The sequence below is a fragment of the Engystomops pustulosus genome, chromosome 4 (assembly GCF_040894005.1).
Source record: "Engystomops pustulosus chromosome 4, aEngPut4.maternal, whole genome shotgun sequence".
NCBI lineage: Eukaryota > Metazoa > Chordata > Amphibia > Anura > Leptodactylidae > Engystomops > Engystomops pustulosus.
The window spans coordinates 169,900,810-169,921,830 of NC_092414.1; the positions used below are offsets into that span (position 1 = coordinate 169,900,810).

Here is a 21,021-nt window from a genome sequence, read left to right on the forward strand (position 1 = left end):
CATCTCCCCTTCATAGCCGGCCATCTCACTCCTGGTTCTTTCCCTTTTGCCCAAGAGAGCAGCAACAGCTGCTGCTATCATAAGCTTGGGGAAATCCTATCACCGGTAGGTACAAAAAGTACTGCACATGCCTATCCTCAGGACCAAGCGCGATGTTGTGGCGCTCAAACTTACCGCCATTGGTGGGTCTCCTGGAGTCATCTGTAAGGGTCCCTCGATGTATCCATGGTGCCTTCATTCCTGCTGATTGGATGGTATCTTGGAGGTGTCTTCACACTCCCTCAGAGGTCAGGAGCACAGCTTGCTCTAGGTCTTATAGAGATGGTGTTTGTTCAAGGGTTTCTTGGTTGACAAAAGAAAACCCCTTGAACATGGCCTGGTCCTTTGATGGTAATGGCTGCTTTTTGGCCTCTGCTGCTACTAGCCTGGCCAGATGGAATGGCAGAGCACGGTGAGGTGGTTTAGGTGGCTATAGAGAGAGAAAAGAGAAAATTATGAGTTTAGGATTGTTTTTCTTTTCAATTTAAATCTTAGGCACTTGTAACAAACTTACTTTTTAGTTATACTTTAACTATGCATAGAGTAAGATGTAAAGTGATGGGGAAATCTCTGCCATATACTTACTACAAAGGTGAATGGTGGAGGCACTTGCAGGCTTTCCACAGATTCCCATAGGACATGCTGAAAGAACCTGTGCTGTCTGATGTTACCATTGACTCCCAAGCGGCTGGCAGGATCTTTTTGAAGGAGCTGAAAAAGATAAAGGAAAAACCATGAACGTGAACAGTAAAGACAAACAGACATTCACATATCACAGCAGTAACTACAATAAAACTAAAGACTAGTAATACTACTAACCTGTGTCATGATGTTATCAAAGCCGGAGGATTCATCATCGGGCGTCGGATGGTCAGGACGCTCACTGGTATCCATATCTGATAAGATGACACCAAAGGAATACCAATCTACTCCGGCATCATACTCCTTCCCAGCCAAAATCTCAGGAGCCATGTAGCCAGGTGTTCCAGCGTATCCTGTGGCCATGCGATCTCCGTGCATGTTGTCAATTGCAAGACCGAAGTCTGAGATCTTTAGGTGACCACTTCCAGCCATTAGGATGTTCTCTGGCTTCAGGTCTCTGTTAAACAGAACAAAATAAAATGTTATTAGCAAAGTTATAAAACTAATTGTTTTGCAGTGAGACCTGATTTTGAAGCCCCCCCCTCCCCGCTATAGGATGAAGGGATGTAGTTACCTGTGGATGACGCCCTTTGAGTGGAGATGTTGGATACCACAGACGAGTTCAGCGGCATAGAATCTGACAAGAAGACAGAGGACAATTGTAACATCTGGAGGAGAAGACAAGAAACACTAGAAAATACAATGGTCTATAGATTGTCTGCTATACATGGAACAAACAATGACAGAATCCATTACCTTATTACAGGGTCATCTATGTCTATGTCCGGGGTGACATAAGACACTGAATATTTCTGGGGGTGATGTCAGAGATATCACATTTCATTATTAGCTCCCGGTGTAAAATCTGTGCCAGTGAGAATATTGGGGTCTTCCTATCCCTTCCTAGTTATAATTCTGATCGGATTTATAATAACATAAAACTTTACCTTGCACTGGGGATGTTAAGTTGCCCCTTCGCCAGTAGAAAGGTGTTAAAGTCCCCGCAGCTCATGTACTCCATCCCAAGAAGTAGAAACCCCTGTTACAGAGAGCAAACATATAGGTATATTTGTCTATAGAAATCATTATATTATCTACACATATTACTCTCAAGGGACGAAATCTTAGGCCCAGATGGTGAAATGGTTTATAAAGGATTACACTATACTTTGTTAGGAAACATGGCTGTGCATTCTACAACACAAATGTTAAGATGGTAACACCAGACAACTGGAATAAATATATTTTATCATCTCCCCAAGATAGATGTAGATGTTAAAAGTGTCCACCTACATCCTGCCCTGGGGGGAGCTTAGTGCATTGGAATTTACATCTACTATGACCATAGCACTGAGCTCCCCCAAGTGGTGGCTGCAGGGAATGCAATGAATTCATCTCCTTCCCTCGCTGGTCTTATGGCAACTACCTGATCTACCAACATGGTAGGCACAGAACTGGTACCATATAGATACATGTGCAACACCCTCGCCGATGCAATGGCGAGGTAGTGTTTGCGAATACGTCCCACCTGCATGTAATCCCATTACACTACATGGTTCTGATAGGACATAGGGATATTGCAGTGGTGAATCCTGCCTGGCAAGGCAGGAGTTAAGTATTTTGTATAATGCCAGATGCTGTTATCCAATGATATGTGTTACATCCTGTGCTCTGTAAGCTGAGATGTGATTGGAGGAGCAGCCACCACCTGACCAAAGGGAGGTAATAAAACCTCTGGCCAGGAATGTTCTGGAGAACTTTAGATGATTATTCTAGTGTGGAATCCTAGAGATCAGTGAGTGCGTGAGTAATCTCTGTCTAGCCCATACCAGAGCAGGAAGAGCCTAGCCCCTGCCTCTGAAGAGTGGAGCTTAAGACTAGAGTTAGGGTAGTGAGGAAAAGGGGTATCATCTTACCTTTAAAGGTGATACCTGAAGCCCTACAGGACAAGCTGAAGCTTCCTACCAGGACGCAGCTGCCTTCCAGCCTGCCCTCTACTTCCAGGCTGGTGAACTATCTCCTGAGGCTCCCTCCAACTCACATCTCGGCACCCTACCTACCTGTTAAAGGCACGTTTGCTGCGGTTCCTGCGGTTCAAATAAAGAACTGTAAGTTGTTTTCTTCAACTTCTGTCTCCGTCTGGTCCCTGCTAATACGGCTGCCTTCATCACCGGCACCCTGTCCATCACCCAGAGACTCACACTCGGGACATTAAGGGTTTGCCCCAGGGAGATCCGCTATAGCAGCCTCTCCCTCATCTTTTCTTGCCAACACCACCCTGCTGGAGACCTGCCAGGCTGTAGGACAGCCCTCCGGTTCCCCCGTACCAAGCACCGTGACAATAGCGTGCTTAGGCCGCAACCGCCAGCCACTCCGGTACCGCGGGCCCCGGCTGTCTCCAGGCCTCACCTCAAGGGCTAGGCCCCGGTGGGGGATGTTGCAAGTGGCGTCACGAATCACAGGATATTTACTTCTGTGCCTTATCCTGGCACTAAAGACTGTACTTTATTAAGAAAAGACTGTGCTGCCTAACCCTGCTGCCATCCGGGTTTAGGCCCAAGTATTTGTGTGTTTCTACATTGAACTTTATACTGCTGCCACGTGCTGTCGAGCGCCGCTCCAGCACTCAAGAGGTTAATTCCTGCAAGAACTGTGTCAGCTCTGCTACATCCGGCGCTGCTGCGCCTGAAGCATTTACCTCAGAGGCGTGTGGCGCAGCAAGTATTTCAAGCCCGCCAAATCTTCACTGGCGGGAACTCCAGAGGCGTCATTAGGCCCCGGCCCCTGCGCGAGTGGCGCGAAGCACCGTGGAGGAGGAGCTGGAGCGTGTGCGGCCGGCAACGAAGAGGGTTAATCGGCCATCTTGGATTTCGGCGCAGGCCGCGCCTGAAGCCTGCCAGCAGTGTGCGCCTCATCCGGAGTTCCGGCGCACGTGTCCTGCGACTGGAGAACACCGCGGAGCATCACTGAACCCTGCTGCCTGCCGGACATCGGGAACGGAGACCTTCGTGTACCGGAGCTGTCCTGTCACCGCGGCTGATCCTGAGTGAGTACCGCTGGGGAAGTTAAAGGGGGGTAGAGATTGTTTCCGATGCTAGGTTATTGGCTCACCTCCCAGGGAATAGTGACTGTGTTTTAAAGTGCCCACGTCCCATTCTAGCCATCGCCCATAGCAACGGACATTGTGTAACCCTACAGGCTTCCCTCAGCTAGGCCAGTCATGTCCGCCCAGGACGAAGATACGGGACTGGCGCAAGTCCTGTCCCCTGGTCCCTCCTCAGGGTACCGGAGCATGTTAAGTCCTCCAGAGAGTCCCTTCAGCCCTGCTACAGCTAGTGTCCCTGGGACTCCCACCATGATGCCTCTGACTATGCCCTACTATCTGGGGGCCCCCTGGTTACCCCACTACGAGGGAGAATCACACACTCTCTCTGAATTCAGAGACAAATTGTTAGCCACCTTCGCCCTGTGCCCGTTTACAGAGGAACAGAAAGTGGGCATCCTCATCGGGCAGTTGAAAGGACCCGCTCTCCGGGAAGTCAAGTCTTGGCCCCGAGAACAGTGTCAGAATGTGGTCCAGATTCTTGATAGGCTACGCAATACCTTTGACAAGTGTACTGTCTCCGAGTTGAAGCAGAAATTCTTCGGGAAAAGACAGAAGCCCCAAGAGTCCCTCCGAGACTTTGCCCTCTCCCTACAGGAGACATGGAAGGCCATCACCTGCCTTGAGCCCAAAGACGCTGAAACCTCTGATCAAACCTTAAGGGAACAATTTATTAATGGACTTGTTGATAGAAATCAAAGGTGTCAACTAAAGATCATCTCTTCTCAACATGCCCAGGCCTCCTTCCTTGAGTTTAAGGAAACTGCCATTGACATATTAGGGGACCGACCGCCTACTGGACCGCAGAAAGAGCCTGAGTCCGTGGAAATGGAGGAATCTGCTCTAGCTTGCTATCCAACGCAGTCGACATCACCTACTCCTGCGGCTACGGAAGTTGCTGACTTAGCAGGACAGGTCTCTAATCTGGCGGACACCCTGCATAAAATCCTCGATCGGTTGACCCAGGTGGAAGTGACTATCTCCGCTATGAGGAGGAAACCTCCAGAGAACCCGGTACGGTCAGCTACTGCTCGTGAATCTCCGACTAAACAGCGCCCAAAAGAAGCGAAGTCGTTAAGCACCTGGAGTCAGAAGAAACCCCGTCAGCGGTGCAGCTACTGCCATAAATATGGGCATGAAGAGAATGACTGTCGTCAGTTAAACGACAAACCCTTGGAGCTAAGGGACGACCTCCAAGGGAAGAACTTGTAAGTCCCCGAGATGCTAACTGGATGCCCAGGTTCGTGGGGACTCGCCCCATGGTTCATGTGACCATCAACGGAGTTACCCTACCGGCCTTAATTGATACCGGCTCTCAAGTGACCACCCTCCGGAGTGCTGCCTTCGAGAAATGCCGAGGAAGAGCATACTTAGTCCAGCCTCCAAAGGCTTACTTGAACATTATTGCTACGAACGGAAAACCCGTACCCATCCGCGGCTACTGGGAGCCCACGCTAACCATTGGAGACACTGAGTTAACCAGACAGGGCGTAGTGGTGACACGTGTGCCCGAAAACGGTAACTTCTCCCTGGTACTGGGTACCAATGTCCTCCGCACTTGCTACCCTGAAGTGCTGAAGGCTCTCCACGACTCCCTGCCAACAGTGCCCAACGGTTCCCGGAAGGTAATTCAGGAGACTATGCAGGTTCTAGCGGCGCAACAGAAGTTTGCTGGCCCTAATGGAGAAATCTGCAGAGCCCGGATCAAGGATCCCCAACCTGTCCGCCTTCAACCTGGGACTGAGACGTTAGTATGGTGTCGAGCCTGCATGGGCGTCCAAGGTCAAGACTACCAGGCGATAGTAGAACCTCTACCAGCTGATGAAGACCTGCCCATTCTAGCCGCCAGGAGCCTAGTCACCGTATCCCGAGGACAAGTACCCATTCGATTACTAAATGTGGGAGACTCCCCAGTGGATCTGAGAAAGTACCAAGCCGTAGCCACTCTCTTCAGTGTCCATCCTGAAGACTTGGTGGAAACCGCTCTGTCTGCCTCCCAACAGTTGGAAGTGAAGCCAAGTGCTGAAGATGAGCCTGCCGAGCAATCCTGGTGGCTTGAGCTCAATATTGGAGACGACGATTTTACTCCTGCAGACCAAGTACAAGGTGTCCTGGATGTCGTTATGAAGCACCACCAGGCCTTCAGCAAACACCCACTGGATTTTGGGCAGACTACTCTGATCCAACACACCATCCCTACTGGCTCTCATCCTCCTATCAAGGAACGATACCGGCCCATACCTCCAGCCCGTTACCAAGAGGTGAAGAAGCTGGTACAAGAGATGAAGACAGCCAACGTTATCCGGGAGAGTCGCAGCCCATGGGCTGCCCCGCTGGTCCTTGTGAAGAAGAAGGATGGAACCCTTCGATTCTGTGTTGACTATAGGAAGATCAACAATATCACCCACAAGGATGCGTATCCTCTGCCTCGAATCGAGGAATCCCTCGCAGCCCTAGGGTCAGCTGCCTACTTCTCCACCCTGGACCTGACCAGTGGCTACTGGCAAGTGGCCATGGCGCCGGAAGACAGAGAGAAGACGGCTTTCACCACCCCAATGGGCTTGTTCGAGTTCAACAACATGCCGTTTGGGCTATGCAACGCCCCAGGCACATTTCAACGGCTGATGGAGAGATGTTTGGGTCATCGCAACTTCGAGACCGTCCTGCTATATTTGGACGACATCATCATCTACTCCAAGACTTATGAAGACCACCTCCACCATCTGGCTGAAGTCTTCCAAATCCTGACCCAACATGGGTTGAAGGTCAAGCCATCCAAGTGCCACCTGCTACAGCCTAGCGTCAAGTACCTAGGACATGTGGTGAGCGCTCATGGAATTGAGCCAGATCCAGAGAAGATTGCAGCTGTCTACGACTGGCCTACCCCATCAACCGTACGGGACATCAAAAGCTTCCTGGGATTTGCCAGTTATTACAGGCGTTTCATCCCGAAGTTTGCCCAGCTGGCGGCTCCCCTGCAAGAGCTCCTAAGGGGCCTGCCAAAAGAGAGCCAACGTTCCCGAGTATCCATTGAGTGGACGGCCGAACGAGAAGCTGCCTTCCAGATGCTCAAGCAACGGCTGACTGAACCTCCGGTGTTGGGATATCCAGACTACAGTCTGCCTTTCACCCTATACACTGATGCCAGCAAGCAAGGTCTAGGGGCGGTATTATCCCAGCTCCAAAACGGAACTGAAAGGGTCATAGCCTACGCCAGCCGTTCCCTCCGAGAACCGGAGCAAAACGACCAGAACTACAGTTCCTTCAAGTTGGAGTTTCTGGCGTTAGTCTGGGCTGTGACCGAAAAGTTCAAGGACTACCTAGCTGCATCATCTTTCACTGTCTTCACAGACAATAATCCTTTGGCGCATCTGAACACCGCACGTCTTGGAGCACTGGAACAACGGTGGGCCTCCAGACTTGCCAATTTCAGCTTTACCATCAAGTACCGGGCTGGCAAGACCAATGACAACGCCGACGCTCTGTCCCGTCTCCCTGACCAGTGGGAGGGACCCTCCACGGATGCTCAGTGGGAAGATGTGGAGATGCCAGCGTTCTATGCCCGGTTTGTGCGTCAAGATGCCCAGAGAGTTTACTCCCTACCGACAGAGGCAGAGCCAGCGACTCCTCAAGAAGAGTCAGAGCCCCCTGCGGAGAAGGACCTCTGGATGAGTCTTCAGGCTTATAGCCGTGCCATAGGAGAAGTAATGGACTATCTCTCTAGTGGGCGAGTGCCTGAAAGAATCCGGCGCAGAAGAGCTGATGGAGAACTGTCTCAATTGTGGCGCTAGAGAAAGACTCTGAGCATGCACCAGGGTCTGCTAAAGAGAAGAACTCTGGACCCTATCACTTATGATCGGATATACCAGATTCTGATTCCCAGGAGGGACGCCAAGATAGTACTGGAAATGTACCATGACCAGTCCGGACACTTTGGCGCTCAGAAGACTGAAGCCACCCTCCGAAGGCGATTCTTCTGGGTCAACATGAAGTCCGACATTGAAGCCTGGTGTCGAGAATGCCCAGCCTGCGCCATCGCTCGAGGAGAGCGACACAATCAAAGGGCCCCTCTACGTCCCATTGTGAGCCAACGGCCCTTGGAGATCCTGGCATTGGACCACGTGAAGTTGGAGCCCAGCAGATCCGGTCACAGTTATGCTCTTACGATCATCGACCACTATACCAAATTTGTGGTTGCAGTACCTGTCAGAGATCTGTCTGCAAGGACTACCGCAGCGGCCCTGTGGAAGAGCTTCATCCTCCCCTATGGCTGTCCGGACCAGATCCTTACAGACCAAGGAACAGCATTTGAGTCCCAAGTCTTCCAGGAGCTGTGCACTCTATATGGCTGCAAGAAGCTGAGGACCACAGCCTATCATCCCCAAGGCAACGGGCTGTGTGAAAAGATGAACCAGACTCTAATCAATATGCTGAGGACTCTGACCCCTGCAAAAAGGGCTGACTGGCCAAAACTGTTGCCCGAATTAGTGTACCTGTACAACAATACCACTCATTGCTCCACAGGATACACCCCATATTATCTGATGTTCGGGAGACACGGCCATCTCCCTGCTGATATGACCTGGGACATGGAGTCCCCTGATTCCCAGTCTTTACTCCCCCAGACTGACTGGGTTCACGAACACCAGAGGCGCCTGGCGGATGCCAGAGAAGTTGTGGATCTGCGGTTGGAAGAGGCCCGAGAGAAACAAAAAAGGGACTTCGATCGTAATGCCTGTGCTGAGCCTTTTGCCCAAGGAGATCGAGTGTGGCTGGCAACAACCATCCTACCAGTAAGCTAGATGGGCGTTGGGAGCGTGAGCCATACCTAGTTAGGGACAGTCTCTCCCCTGAAGTCTACGAGATTTCAAGAGGAGACCGTCCACCACTCCGGGTACATAGGAACCGGCTGAAGAGATGTCTTCGTCCTTTTGCCCCTATGTCTACACCTCTCACCTCGACCCCCAACTTACAGACCTCCTTGTGTTCGCCTACCCCCAGTTTCTTGGAACTTGTGACTGTGCCTCAATTCTGTTTTGTTTCCACTCCAGTAAGAGGTACCCCAGAGAGACCATCATCCCCACCGCAGTCTCCAATACTGCTGCCTGTGGAGGATGATCCGGCTCCACTGTCTGCAACCCCTGAAGCATCAGAGCCAGCTGAGACTCCGACTCCAGCGCCTGAATCAGAGGACGACGATGAGGAGATTGTTATCTTCTCCAGACCGGAACTTCGAAGGTCTCAAAGGGAGACAAAAGGTAAAGCTCCTGCGTACCTGCAGGAGTACCAGCTGGTGACACGCAGAAGCAGGAGGCAGGTACGTTTTTCTGACACCGAAGTACTTACCACTGAAGAAGATGCAGAGTAACCCCTGAAGGGCTGTAGCCCACTTCAGGTACTGCACTGTGTACATATGTATATTTATTTCTGTCCTTTCCCTAAAGAGCCAGAGACTTTCCTGAGACTCTCACCCTTATTTATCTCAGTCAAGAGACATACCTTGAACTGATTATTGGCCTGTGCTATGATAGCACCCTTCCTCTGCCACAGCAGAGATTTCTTCAAAGGACCCTGTCCCTCTACCCATAGAGGAGACCCTTTGCTTCTTCATTGCACTTTTCCCCCACATCAAGGGCTGTACCCAGAAGATGGACTTTGTCATTAGAGACCTTCTGAGAGACTTTTGCCAGATACTACAAGGGAAAAGTGGCCATTGACTACTATTTTGCACTTAATGCCTTCCTTTTAGGTACGGACATTCTGTTTGCACTTTTTATGCCTTTTCTTTGCAGGAAAAGAGACATTTACTATCGTGCTACCCTGAGTAGCCTATCTACCTCTGTAACGTTTGTAACGTTTCAAGATGTGTACCCATTGGGCTCCTAAGCCAATGTGAATTAACCTGTTTGCACACTGTCATATATGCCAGTAGTCTGCATTAACCCTTTCATAGGCTTTTCAGATTGTAGAGTGGCTGTGTCGGACCGTCTCTATGTAGTACAATGTTTTATTGTGTCACATATGCCAATGTATGCATATATATACTATATAATTGCCGCCAGGGAAGAAGTGTTGATAAAACAAATATACAGGCCTTGGTGCAAGGAGTGGATTACAGGACATGACACCACACCTTTCCTACTGTACAGTTCGGTTTAATGGCGTCAGCGACCAACTGTCATACAGCTACATGTTTTGTCTTAGTCCGACACCAACCCAGGTGCCTGTCTCCAGGACCATGGGCGGTTTGTCCCTACACCTCACATAGCCTGCACTTCCCAGAAGTGCCTTTAGCCCCCTCTGTGCCCCAAACCATCTGTAGTCGAGCCGAGGGCGGCTCTTTCAATTGCCCCCGGGGTATGCAACACCCTCGCCGATGCAATGGCGAGGTAGTGTTTGCGAATACGTCCCACCTGCATGTAATCCCATTACACTACATGGTTCTGATAGGACATAGGGATATTGCAGTGGTGAATCCTGCCTGGCAAGGCAGGAGTTAAGTATTTTGTATAATGCCAGATGCTGTTATCCAATGATATGTGTTACATCCTGTGCTCTGTAAGCTGAGATGTGATTGGAGGAGCAGCCACCACCTGACCAAAGGGAGGTAATAAAACCTCTGGCCAGGAATGTTCTGGAGAACTTTAGATGATTATTCTAGTGTGGAATCCTAGAGATCAGTGAGTGCGTGAGTAATCTCTGTCTAGCCCATACCAGAGCAGGAAGAGCCTAGCCCCTGCCTCTGAAGAGTGGAGCTTAAGACTAGAGTTAGGGTAGTGAGGAAAAGGGGTATCATCTTACCTTTAAAGGTGATACCTGAAGCCCTACAGGACAAGCTGAAGCTTCCTACCAGGACGCAGCTGCCTTCCAGCCTGCCCTCTACTTCCAGGCTGGTGAACTATCTCCTGAGGCTCCCTCCAACTCACATCTCGGCACCCTACCTACCTGTTAAAGGCACGTTTGCTGCGGTTCCTGCGGTTCAAATAAAGAACTGTAAGTTGTTTTCTTCAACTTCTGTCTCCGTCTGGTCCCTGCTAATACGGCTGCCTTCATCACCGGCACCCTGTCCATCACCCAGAGACTCACACTCGGGACATTAAGGGTTTGCCCCAGGGAGATCCGCTATAGCAGCCTCTCCCTCATCTTTTCTTGCCAACACCACCCTGCTGGAGACCTGCCAGGCTGTAGGACAGCCCTCCGGTTCCCCCGTACCAAGCACCGTGACAATAGCGTGCTTAGGCCGCAACCGCCAGCCACTCCGGTACCGCGGGCCCCGGCTGTCTCCAGGCCTCACCTCAAGGGCTAGGCCCCAGTGGGGGATGTTGCACATGCTACCAAGCAAATGATGCAGATGTTAACCTATGTGTACATGTCTGATGTTGACTCTTAAATATCCATACATAAACATAGAAAGAGATGACGGCACTCACTCCAAAAGCATGAAAAGCGTCCTTTATTGGTGGGGAAGCATGCAGAAGCCCAATCGGCTTGAGAAAGCACCACAGTGTGTGTAACGGCCCCGTTGCCGGAACCTGTCTGTTTACCCCCCTGCATGCTTCCCCACCAATAAAGGACGCTTTTCATGCTTTTGGAACCGGTGAGTGCCGTCATCTCTTTCTATGTTTATGTATGGATATCTTCTTATATACATTGATTGAGCACCGCTGGAAAGTCCTGCCGTGATCACCCCTGCCCCTGGAGAGTCGGGCCACGCGTTGGGCTGTCGACGGTATCGTTGGGGCTATGCCCGCCAGAGACTTTTCTCCATTTAATATTGACTCTTAAATATGTTGTCTCTGTGTATACTGCCCAAGAAAGTGACAAATCACGCTATTGCATATAACTGATCTATATGATCACATTACATGTTCAGTATTTTAGATCTATTTCATTTCCCAACGCCAGAAGTTAGAACCATCACGTGACCCTTACAGGGGTTTTCCTATATACACTAAAGGGGGAATTAAAGTATCTAGGTGGAATAAGGGACAGGGCAAAAGGCATGGTTTAGACCAAAAATAAAAGAGGGTCGCCAGGGGTAGACACTCATTCCTGTGATAGGTGCATGAACTAGAGGTCAGACCCGAATCTATCCTCTATTTATGTTACTCTAATTAATAGTCTACATGGGGGGAAAGCCTTTAATGCTACATCTAATGGTACATTTCTCATATGAGGATGTCTTTATTGTAATGTAAAACAAATGGAGAAATTTGAAAAAAATGTGAACAAAAAAAAAACAGAACTCAAAGATAGGAAATATCTTTATTCAAAATCCATCAAGTACAATGATCCATCAGATATGCTCACATCAATACATGACATTTATATAGAGTTTTACAATTACAGTAATAATTAGAGGGATATTCCACAATGTGCTTTAGGATATCATACACTGGTATGTACTTGTAGGGAACAGTATACAATCACATCTTTATTACATCAAAGAAGTTGCTGCCTATAAAGAAATAAATTATCCTGCAGGTTCAGGAACTAAACATGGCACCAGTCATGTGACTTACAGGTCACCCTGCTATTGGGTCACATGTCACTTTTGTTTTCTCCTTGTGTGGTGTTAGTTCTAACACCTAGATACAGACACACGTCTTAACTGGTGAAGTGCACTTATATTGAAAAGTATATATAACAAAACAGAATATCAATTTTATTTAAAAAAAAAAAAAATGATTTGATCATAATACCTGACACAACTGGAATCTGTATAAATTGTTCAAAATGAATCTCCAAAATCCAGAGATTGAAGGAACCAAATCTTATCCAAAGTCATCATGTGACTAGTTAGTATGACATCTACAATAACATTGAATAAAATATATAATCCATAGGTGGCTGTTCATTCCTAGATAACAGGTATATTTTGTTGAATAGATAATAATAGGATTGTGCAGTTATATACTAGATGTACAATCATAGCACGGCCTTCTCAGTATCACCCCTGCACCAGTCCATCAGTACTGACACCAAACTTAGACATCATAAACAATTCAATAAATACTTTTTGACATACATTTGGCAACTGGCTCAATATGGACGCATTAATCATATACATCAGGGGTATTTTATGGCAAACATAAAAATGCATACATATCAAATTTGTCTTTCAGTAAAATTGTCCTAGTTGCCAATAACAACCAAACAGAGCTCAGCTTTTATTCTTTGTTATGGGCAGCTAGAACCGTCTTGGTAAATTTTCCATTAGAAAGTACAATAAATGGCATTTAATAATTTTGGAATATTCAGTAGTCAGTACTGTACCCTGGTCTGGAATGCAAAGTCTGCGTGGATCAGGAAGGGGCTCCCAGATGCCAGCTGTAGGACTCGTCGTTCCACCATCACATCCACCTCATCGGCGTTGGCGAGCAGGGCTACTTTGCTGATGATCTTAACAGCAAAATGTTTGCGGGTAGATGGATCTTCCGCCAGCAGGACCTTTCCAAAACTTCCCTGGCCAAGCACCTGATGGAATAGGAGTCTCCTTTTTAAGGAGACTGTGCTTGTGGAGCCAGTTGGCCAAACACCGCTGTGTCCTGAGAAGGAGGCCTTGGACTTTGGGCCAGATTTTAGTCTTGGCCTCTTCTTCTCCTGGCTCTTCTCTTCATCATCAGATGAGCTGGAGATGGCTGCCCTCTTCTTGGCTCCAGTAGGCTGAATCTTTCCATCTTCCTCCTGGTCTGGTAGTTTGGTCCTCTTGATTGAAGACTTCCTCTCATCATCCGATGTGTCATTGGTAAGTCTTCGTCTCTTCGCTCCTCTCCAAATCTCTTCTTCCGCATCCATATCGTCGCTTTCTCTAGAGTCAGTAGACATATCCTCCTCCGGCACCGGTCACTGTCAACTGTCATTCATCAACTGTCAACCGCTTCTCAGGTGTACACAACACTGCAGGTGCCCTGGTCATGTGATCAGCAACTGACCACTGAGACTTGAAAGAAAACTCTCCATGTTTCTTACTGTATATTATTAATAGTTCATGTATGAAACTATATATATGAAATATATGAAAATATATATGCATTTTATGATTGACACTTTTACTCAAAACTGTAGAACATTACAAAGAAGCCATCGTTACCATTGTACTTTGTCTTTGTCTACTCCAGTAGTTTGTCCTAACTTAGGCTACATTCACACTGCTGTTGCCAATGCCGGGGAGAGGAAAAGGGGGAGAGCACACCGCTCACCCCGCCCCACTCCATAGGAATATATGGCGCGCAACATGTCCTATCTTTCTATGGGGTACGGAGCGGTATGGTGCCGCACTTGTGCTGCAACGTACCGCTCCTGTTGGGCACTGTGCACCCATTGCTGTCTATGGGGGACGTGTATCAGCCGTATATACGTCAGCCGTATATATGTCCCCCATACAGCAGTGTGAATGTAATCTTACCTTTCCTCTTGGCTCTACTATTTGCAATTTTGTTGCAAAATGATATGGTAACACAAAGTGATATGCTAGCCATCCTATAGTGTGTATAGTATGTCTACATGTAGCCACCCAGCAGTACATTTCCGCCTGTCAAGTGTTTAATTAACATGTTGCAGTGTGTATCCCCTTAAAGTGAAAATACAGCAAGCCTCCATCTCGGTCCTAGAAATTTCATCACTACAGTGATTTTTCCATTGTTCCAAGGCCTGTGATACCATCATACCACCATGAACAGAGCAACCAGATACTGACTATAAAATACTGCCATAGTAGCAAACAACCACAAAGTAATGGCTATATACTGTGATGGTAGGGACCTGTAACATGTACTCAACCAAACTAAACAAAGAGAAAATTCCCATATGTTAAAAATATAAACTTTATTAGGAATCAATTACAAATTATTTGTATTAAAATATGCTGAGGTACAAACAGGGGTGTAACTTGAGGGGGTGCAGATGGTGTGGTTGCAAATCGGCCCAAGATGCTAAGGGGGCCCAAAAGTTGTCACTTTCCCATTTGAGAAGATTAGTACTATAAACCATATATATACATAATATATACATTATAGTAGGGGGACTGCCACATCAGCTTCAAGATACACCACTGGGTACAAACCACAAAAACAGGATCGTAAGGCAGCACAACATAAAATTTGTATAGAGGTATTCTGACATAACTTGTAGTGTAAGGATCAATAGCAAAAAGGCTGACAGACCATACTATTAAGAGTGGATACAAGTACATAGCAATTACATAGCAGAATTCAGGAAATATTCTTAGTATAGAGCATATAAATACAGCCAATGCTGCCTAGCATCCACCCTTGGTAATGTACAGTATATAACATTGCTTATATAAATGATAATAATCATTATATATGAACCGTACTTACAGACATCAGCTGCCTTGAACTGTGCACAGGTCTGCCACCTACTGGTCATTCATCCTTATAATCAGGTGCTCCTTATAATCCGGTGGGCTTTATATATGAACCTAGATGTTTTAGCAGGCTTTTATTGATGGTGCGCCTTATAACCCGATTCGCCATATAGTCCGAAAAATACGGTATATATAAATATATATATATATATATGCCCTATCCCAGACAACTCCTCCCAGTTATGTTTTTCAGTATCTTAGCTTTAGGTCAAGGCTTGTTAACCTAAAAGTAGATCACACTATTATAGAGGTCCTTGAACTTTTACATCATGTGAGCCACACTCTCATCCAACACTAACAAAGAGTCTGCATACAGTTCAGCCCCCTGATAAAGGCAGGTCAGTGACCTCATAGGATAGGGTTCACTAGTCACCAAGCCTGAATGTGTTTGCTTTACAAATACACAGCAAAGTGGACTTCAGTATTTTGGATATTTGATATTTCCAGAGGTGTATGGGATCATAAAGCAGTATACAAATTATTATTATACTACAGAAGTAAATAATTATCTGGGATACATGTACCTTTGTTTTGACTTTGCGCTCTTGCCTTTTTTTTCTTTTTCTGCTGGTCAGATGTATCTTAGAAGTGCTTCCATTTTAATATATCACAAAGGGAACTTGTCTTCAGTAATTGGCCAAATAAACCACTACCAATATGTTGATTTTCTGGATAATGTCATCACACCAAGCCATGCTTAACAACACAACTGCTAGCGTTTTTTTTTGTCCAATTTCGATGACAGGTTCCCTTTAGCTCTTTACTAAACGTTGGGATCAAAAGCCCCAAAGAGTTGTAAACAGTTTCCCTACGCCTGGCAAAAGCAGGTATGGATTTGCAACTTTTTTGTGACTTTTTACAAAAAGTTGTAATTTTAACATCTGGAATTAGGTGAGGACTAAGGGAACACTGCTGGAAACTAGAGAATGGCGAACTTTGAAGATGCAAAAGAAGTTGCAAAAGTGTACATATTCCACAAAAAGTCACAAAAAAAGAAGAAAAAGCCAAACGAAAACAAAGGTACATGCACCCGTAGTTTTTCAATTATAAGGTTTAGTAAAGATTGATTGCCTCTCGCCTCAGACAGCAGCACCTGCAGCAAGGTGGGGGGCAGCATCAGGGATACAGTCACCTACTACAAAGTAGGTCCTGACACTTAAAAATAGTTTCTATTCACATCCAATGTTAATACAGGTTTAAGAAACTGCATGGAGTACTGACCTACTAAAAAAAACCTGATAATTTATTACTGCAGGGGGGACCATTTTATAGGCAGCAGAGAGTTTAGGCTCACACTTGGCTATAATACAGAATAACATTTTACCTAAACATTTAATGATGCCCCTTTATAAAGTATGTTATACTTAAAGCCACATAATGTGCCTGGCATATAAAAGCTTTCTTAAAAGGACACTGTCACCAGCTTTTAACCCACTAAAATAAGAGCCCCCTCAAGTAGGATATGAAATATGTAACTATAGCAGTCTCTATTTTATTTTAAAACTCCACCTTTAATAATCATAATTCTTTATTTATATAGCGTCTACAGATTACGCAGCGCTGCACAAAGCATGACAAATTGGTCCCTGTCCCCAATGGGGCTCACAATCTAATCAACCTAACAGTATGTTTTGGATTGTGCAAGGAAACCGGAGGAAACCTACACAAACATGGAGAGAACATACAAACTCTTTGCAGATGTTGCCCCAGGTGGGATTTGAATCCAGTTCCCCCAAGCTGCAAGGCAGAAGTGCTGCCCACTCAGCCACCGTGCTGCACACCTTTTTAACTGTTACAAAAAAATGTTGTCAAAGTCATATACAAATGGCCTGAGAAGAGTCACTTTTTTCCCAAGATTAGTTGCTTTTAGAAGCCAAAGGGGAAGAGTCACTTCGGACGACACCCACTCATTCTCTGAAATAGTTAAAACCATTTTGTCATTGTGAAAATGAGAATCTCATTGTTCAAATTTCATTGAGATTTGAGGTTTTGTGACCTACAAAGCCAGAGATACAGGTATGTACAAGGAAAAAGACAGCACTCAAACGCAGGTAGATGTAAGGTGAAAAGGTGGTGTCTTAATTCCATAGTGCCAAGTGGAAACGTTTCTGCTCGGTATGAGCCTTTCTCCAGCCACCTAACTATTTCTTTAACTGCCTGTATCTCTAGTTCTGGAGTTCACAGAACCACAATCCTGATGTGATTTGAAATATGAAATTCTCATCCCCACAATGACTCCACGACTATAGTTCTAAGGGGAATTAGTGGCCAAGTTAAAAAGTAACTAATTTCAGGAAACAAAATTACTGGGAAATTACCCTTCTTGACCGAGTTTATTATAGAGGCTACGGCACAGCACGCATGGTGTACCCTGTGTGCATTACACGATTGTGGGCATGCCTGGAATAAATGCCCCAAATAAATTGGACTGCACAGCGACTGCACAGCCTCCCTGAATACATTGTGATTTGGATTTGTAATGTCCATGACATGACCATACAAGACTACACGTAATATGTAAGATTCAGCATTATGGGCACAGCTTATTATACTAATACTCCACTATATCATCATCAGTTAGGAAAGCTGACAACTGACAAGTGGCTACTCCCTCGTCTGATAAATGGTTATCTGAAATCTATAATGTTTCAGAGAAATGCAATGAATCAGTCAGTTACAGGTAACATTACTCTCCCCATCCTAGAAATAATCACTGAACAACACTGATCCACTCTCCCGGCCCCATTGCCTCTACAAGACATTTACCAGGTTATTTGGCACTCTTAAAACTTCTGATCTCCTCATAAGCTGAGGACATAGAAGAGTCTTCTTGGTCGTTGCCTGGTTTCTATATGTCGTTTGCATGAAGATGTCAAATGGTTAATGTGGATTAGACTGGAAACAGAGCATCGCATGACAGATCAATCAATATGACATGCACCAATCTAGGAGACAATAAGGAATGTAAATTAGTTGCATTTCCATTAAAAAACAGTCATAGATTTTCTTTCATTAAGAGATGAACATATTGATACACCATCAGGGCAGGTACTTAACTCATGCTCGCTATCCAACCCTTCTCATACAAGTTATGGCACTAGATAAATGAGCTCTCATATGTTAAAGGGGTTTTCCAGGATTATTAAAAACCCACTGTGAGACACTGAAGGGGTTAACTGTGGATGGGCGGTATGTTTCCCCTAGGTTTTGCTTCTATGCAAGGCCTTAGTGCTGAGGTGGGTTTGTCCAGCACCTTGGACACAGGTGATGGGAACAGCCTAATTAGCCTGGATAAAATGACTCAGCAGAGTTGAGTGGGTTGTCTCTCTGTGGAAGGAGGCTGAGAGGACACAGCTCTGACCTGTGTGTCTGGAGCAGCCACGTGATCTTTGGTTAGTGTGAGCTAGTGGACTATTTGTATAGTTAGCACCCTGACGGGTAGGTTTTCTTTTGTTTATTCAAATACCTGAATGTAAAGGCTGGTTTTATTTTGCTGCAATAAACGCAGGCGAGACCTGTTTGGACTGTACCCTGGTGTCCCTGTCTTGAACTGCATCCCAGCACCCCGCTACCAAGGTCTCTACTGGGCCAAATCCTCCACATATGGTGCTTCGGATTGCGGGCAGTTCAAAAAGACACACACCTGAAAGGCTCGCTACATCCTGCAACATTGCATGGCCTGGGTGAAAGCAGCAGGCAAAGTGCAGGATAAAGCCAAGATGGAGGACTTTATTAAATACCTGCAAGAGGAGGCCAGAGCTAATCGGCAGCAGCAGCAGGCCATGCTCCAGCAGCAGGAGGAGAGGTCCCGCCAGCAGCAGGAGGAGGCCAGAGCTAATCGGCAGCAGCAGCAGGAAGAGTCCCTGGCTAATCGGCAGCTGCAGCAAGCCATGCTCCAGCAGCAGGAGGAGAGGTCCCGACAGCAGCAAGCCATGTTCCAGCAGCAGGAGGAGAGGTCCCGACAGCAGCAAGCCATGCTCCAGCAACAGCAGGAGGAGTCCCGAGCCATGTTCCAGCTGATGATGGAGAAGCTTTCTGGCATTATGGCAGCACCGCAAGCGTCGGCTACTGAGGGGTCCCATACTGGTCTACAAGGGTACCCGGTTGTCCAGCATTCCGCACGGGCTGCAGTACAAAAGGCTTTACAAAAAATGGCGGCGACCGACGACGTGGAGGCGTATCTCACAGTGTTCGAGCGAGTAGCTGAGCGAGAGGAGTTACCGGCTGAGCAGTGGGCAGATGTCCTGGCACCGTTCCTGACCGGAGAGTCGCAGAAGGCTTACTACGACCTGAGTGAAACGGAGGCCCGTGAGTACCCCCAGCTAAAGGCAGAGATTCTGGCTCGTCTTGGGGTCACCGTTCAAGTTCGCTCCAGCCGGGTCCACCAGTGGGCTTTCTCAGAAAAATTACCCCCACGCTCCCAAATGCATGACCTGATCCATCTTGTCCGGAAGTGGCTACAACCAGAGGACTGCACCCCCGCACAGATGGTAGAGAGAGTGGTCCTCGACAAATTCACCCGTTCTCTGCCCTCTCGGCTCCAGCGGTGGGTTGGACAGGCCGGTCCCACAAAAGCTGAGGAGCTTGTGTCCCTAGTAGAGAGGTATCGGGCTACGGAGGACCTGCTACTTACCTCTCCGACACGAAGCAGTGCCAGTGACAGGGTCACCAAACCAGCTGGTAAGACTGCTACTGCGGAAAAGCGGAGACATGTCAGGTTGGGAGGGGGTTCATTGGGGGCGTGGAAACCCAGAAACCCAGTGAGGCTCGTGACAGAGGTCATGGCCGCATCCAGTGCTGGCGGTGCCATGAAATGGGCCATATTGCTGCCAACTGTCCACTGTCAGTGGAGCCAATGGACTGCAACCAGACCCGGCGAGTGTCACTGTTTGCCCGGCCAGTTCTGGCGGCTGAGTCAGTCACGGATGCAGAACCCCAAGTATGCATGGTCACAATCGGTGGTCACACAGTGGAAGCCTTGCTAGACTCAGGGAGTCTGGTCACCCTGGTGCGGGGAACTTTGGTTGATCCTGGACTATACAGTGGGCGGAGAGTGGGAGTGTTGTGTATACATGGGGACACTCGCGAATATCCCACTGCTGTCATCAACCTACATACCCCTTGTGGTACTGTTACCCATGAAGTGGGGGTGGTGGGGACCCTTTTTCATGAGGCTATTATCGGCAGAGACTTACCGGTGTTTTGGGACCTCTGGAGACGAAGACCCACCTCAGGTGCTGTTGCAGATAATGGACATCAGGTATGTCCGGCCTTGGCCCCTGAACCCTTTGAGGCCGATGTACACACACCAGCAGTAGGGGTGACCCCATGTGATGAATTCTCTCCCCTAGAGGTCCTAGCTGGTGAGGTCGAGGGCCACGAGGAGGTGGCCGACATGCTGGACCTTGAGGTTTCCCGTGAAAATTTTGGGGCTGCACAGCTACAGGACCCTACCTTGGTTAAAGCACGGGAGAACGTTAAGGTGATAAATGGGGTACTCCAAATACCAGGGGCTGATAAAATATACCCCCGAATGGTGATTATTGGGGAACTGTTGTACAGGGTCGACCAGATACGGGGTGAGGAGGTTGAGCAACTTGTAGTACCCCAATCTCACCGTAGGCTGGTGCTAGAGTTGGCACACAAACATGTGCTGGGAGGGCACTTAGGTGCTGAGAAGACCCGAGAAAGGATCCTGCAGAGATTTTTCTGGCCCGGGGTGTGGGAGGAGGTAAACCGGTATTGTAGCTCCTGCCCTGAGTGTCAACTTACTGCCCCGGTCTCCCACTTCAGGAGTCCTTTGGTCCCACTACCGATCATAGAAGTGCCCTTTGAAAGGATTGCAATG

The 21,021-nt window shown here is 47.5% G+C and overlaps 1 protein-coding gene across 1 annotated transcript; it reads right to left on the reverse strand.

The window, feature by feature from the left end:
* Positions 1 to 313: 313 nt before the first annotated feature.
* On the reverse strand, positions 314 to 13,630 carry LOC140128507 (protein kinase C delta type-like). The gene is made up of 6 exons (XM_072150206.1): positions 13,061 to 13,630; positions 1,629 to 1,720; positions 1,256 to 1,318; positions 859 to 1,138; positions 625 to 750; positions 314 to 469 (listed from the first exon to the last, which is right to left on the reverse strand). The coding sequence occupies exons 1-6, from the start codon at positions 13,610 to 13,612 to the stop codon at positions 314 to 316; spliced, it is 1,269 nt and encodes a 422-aa protein (XP_072006307.1). The 5' UTR covers positions 13,613 to 13,630.
* Positions 13,631 to 21,021: the final 7,391 nt, after the last annotated feature.

Excerpts from the sequence above, each read along its gene's own strand:
- LOC140128507 (XM_072150206.1), bottom strand. The coding sequence starts at position 13,612 with ATGTCTACTGACTCTAGAGAAAGCGACGATATGGATGCGGAAGAAGAG. Across the intron at positions 1,139-1,255 it reads TCAAAGGGCGTCATCCACAG|AGACCTGAAGCCAGAGAACA; the intron begins GTAACTACATCC and ends TCTGTTTAACAG. Across the intron at positions 751-858 it reads TTGATAACATCATGACACAG|CTCCTTCAAAAAGATCCTGC; the intron begins GTTAGTAGTATT and ends TATCTTTTTCAG.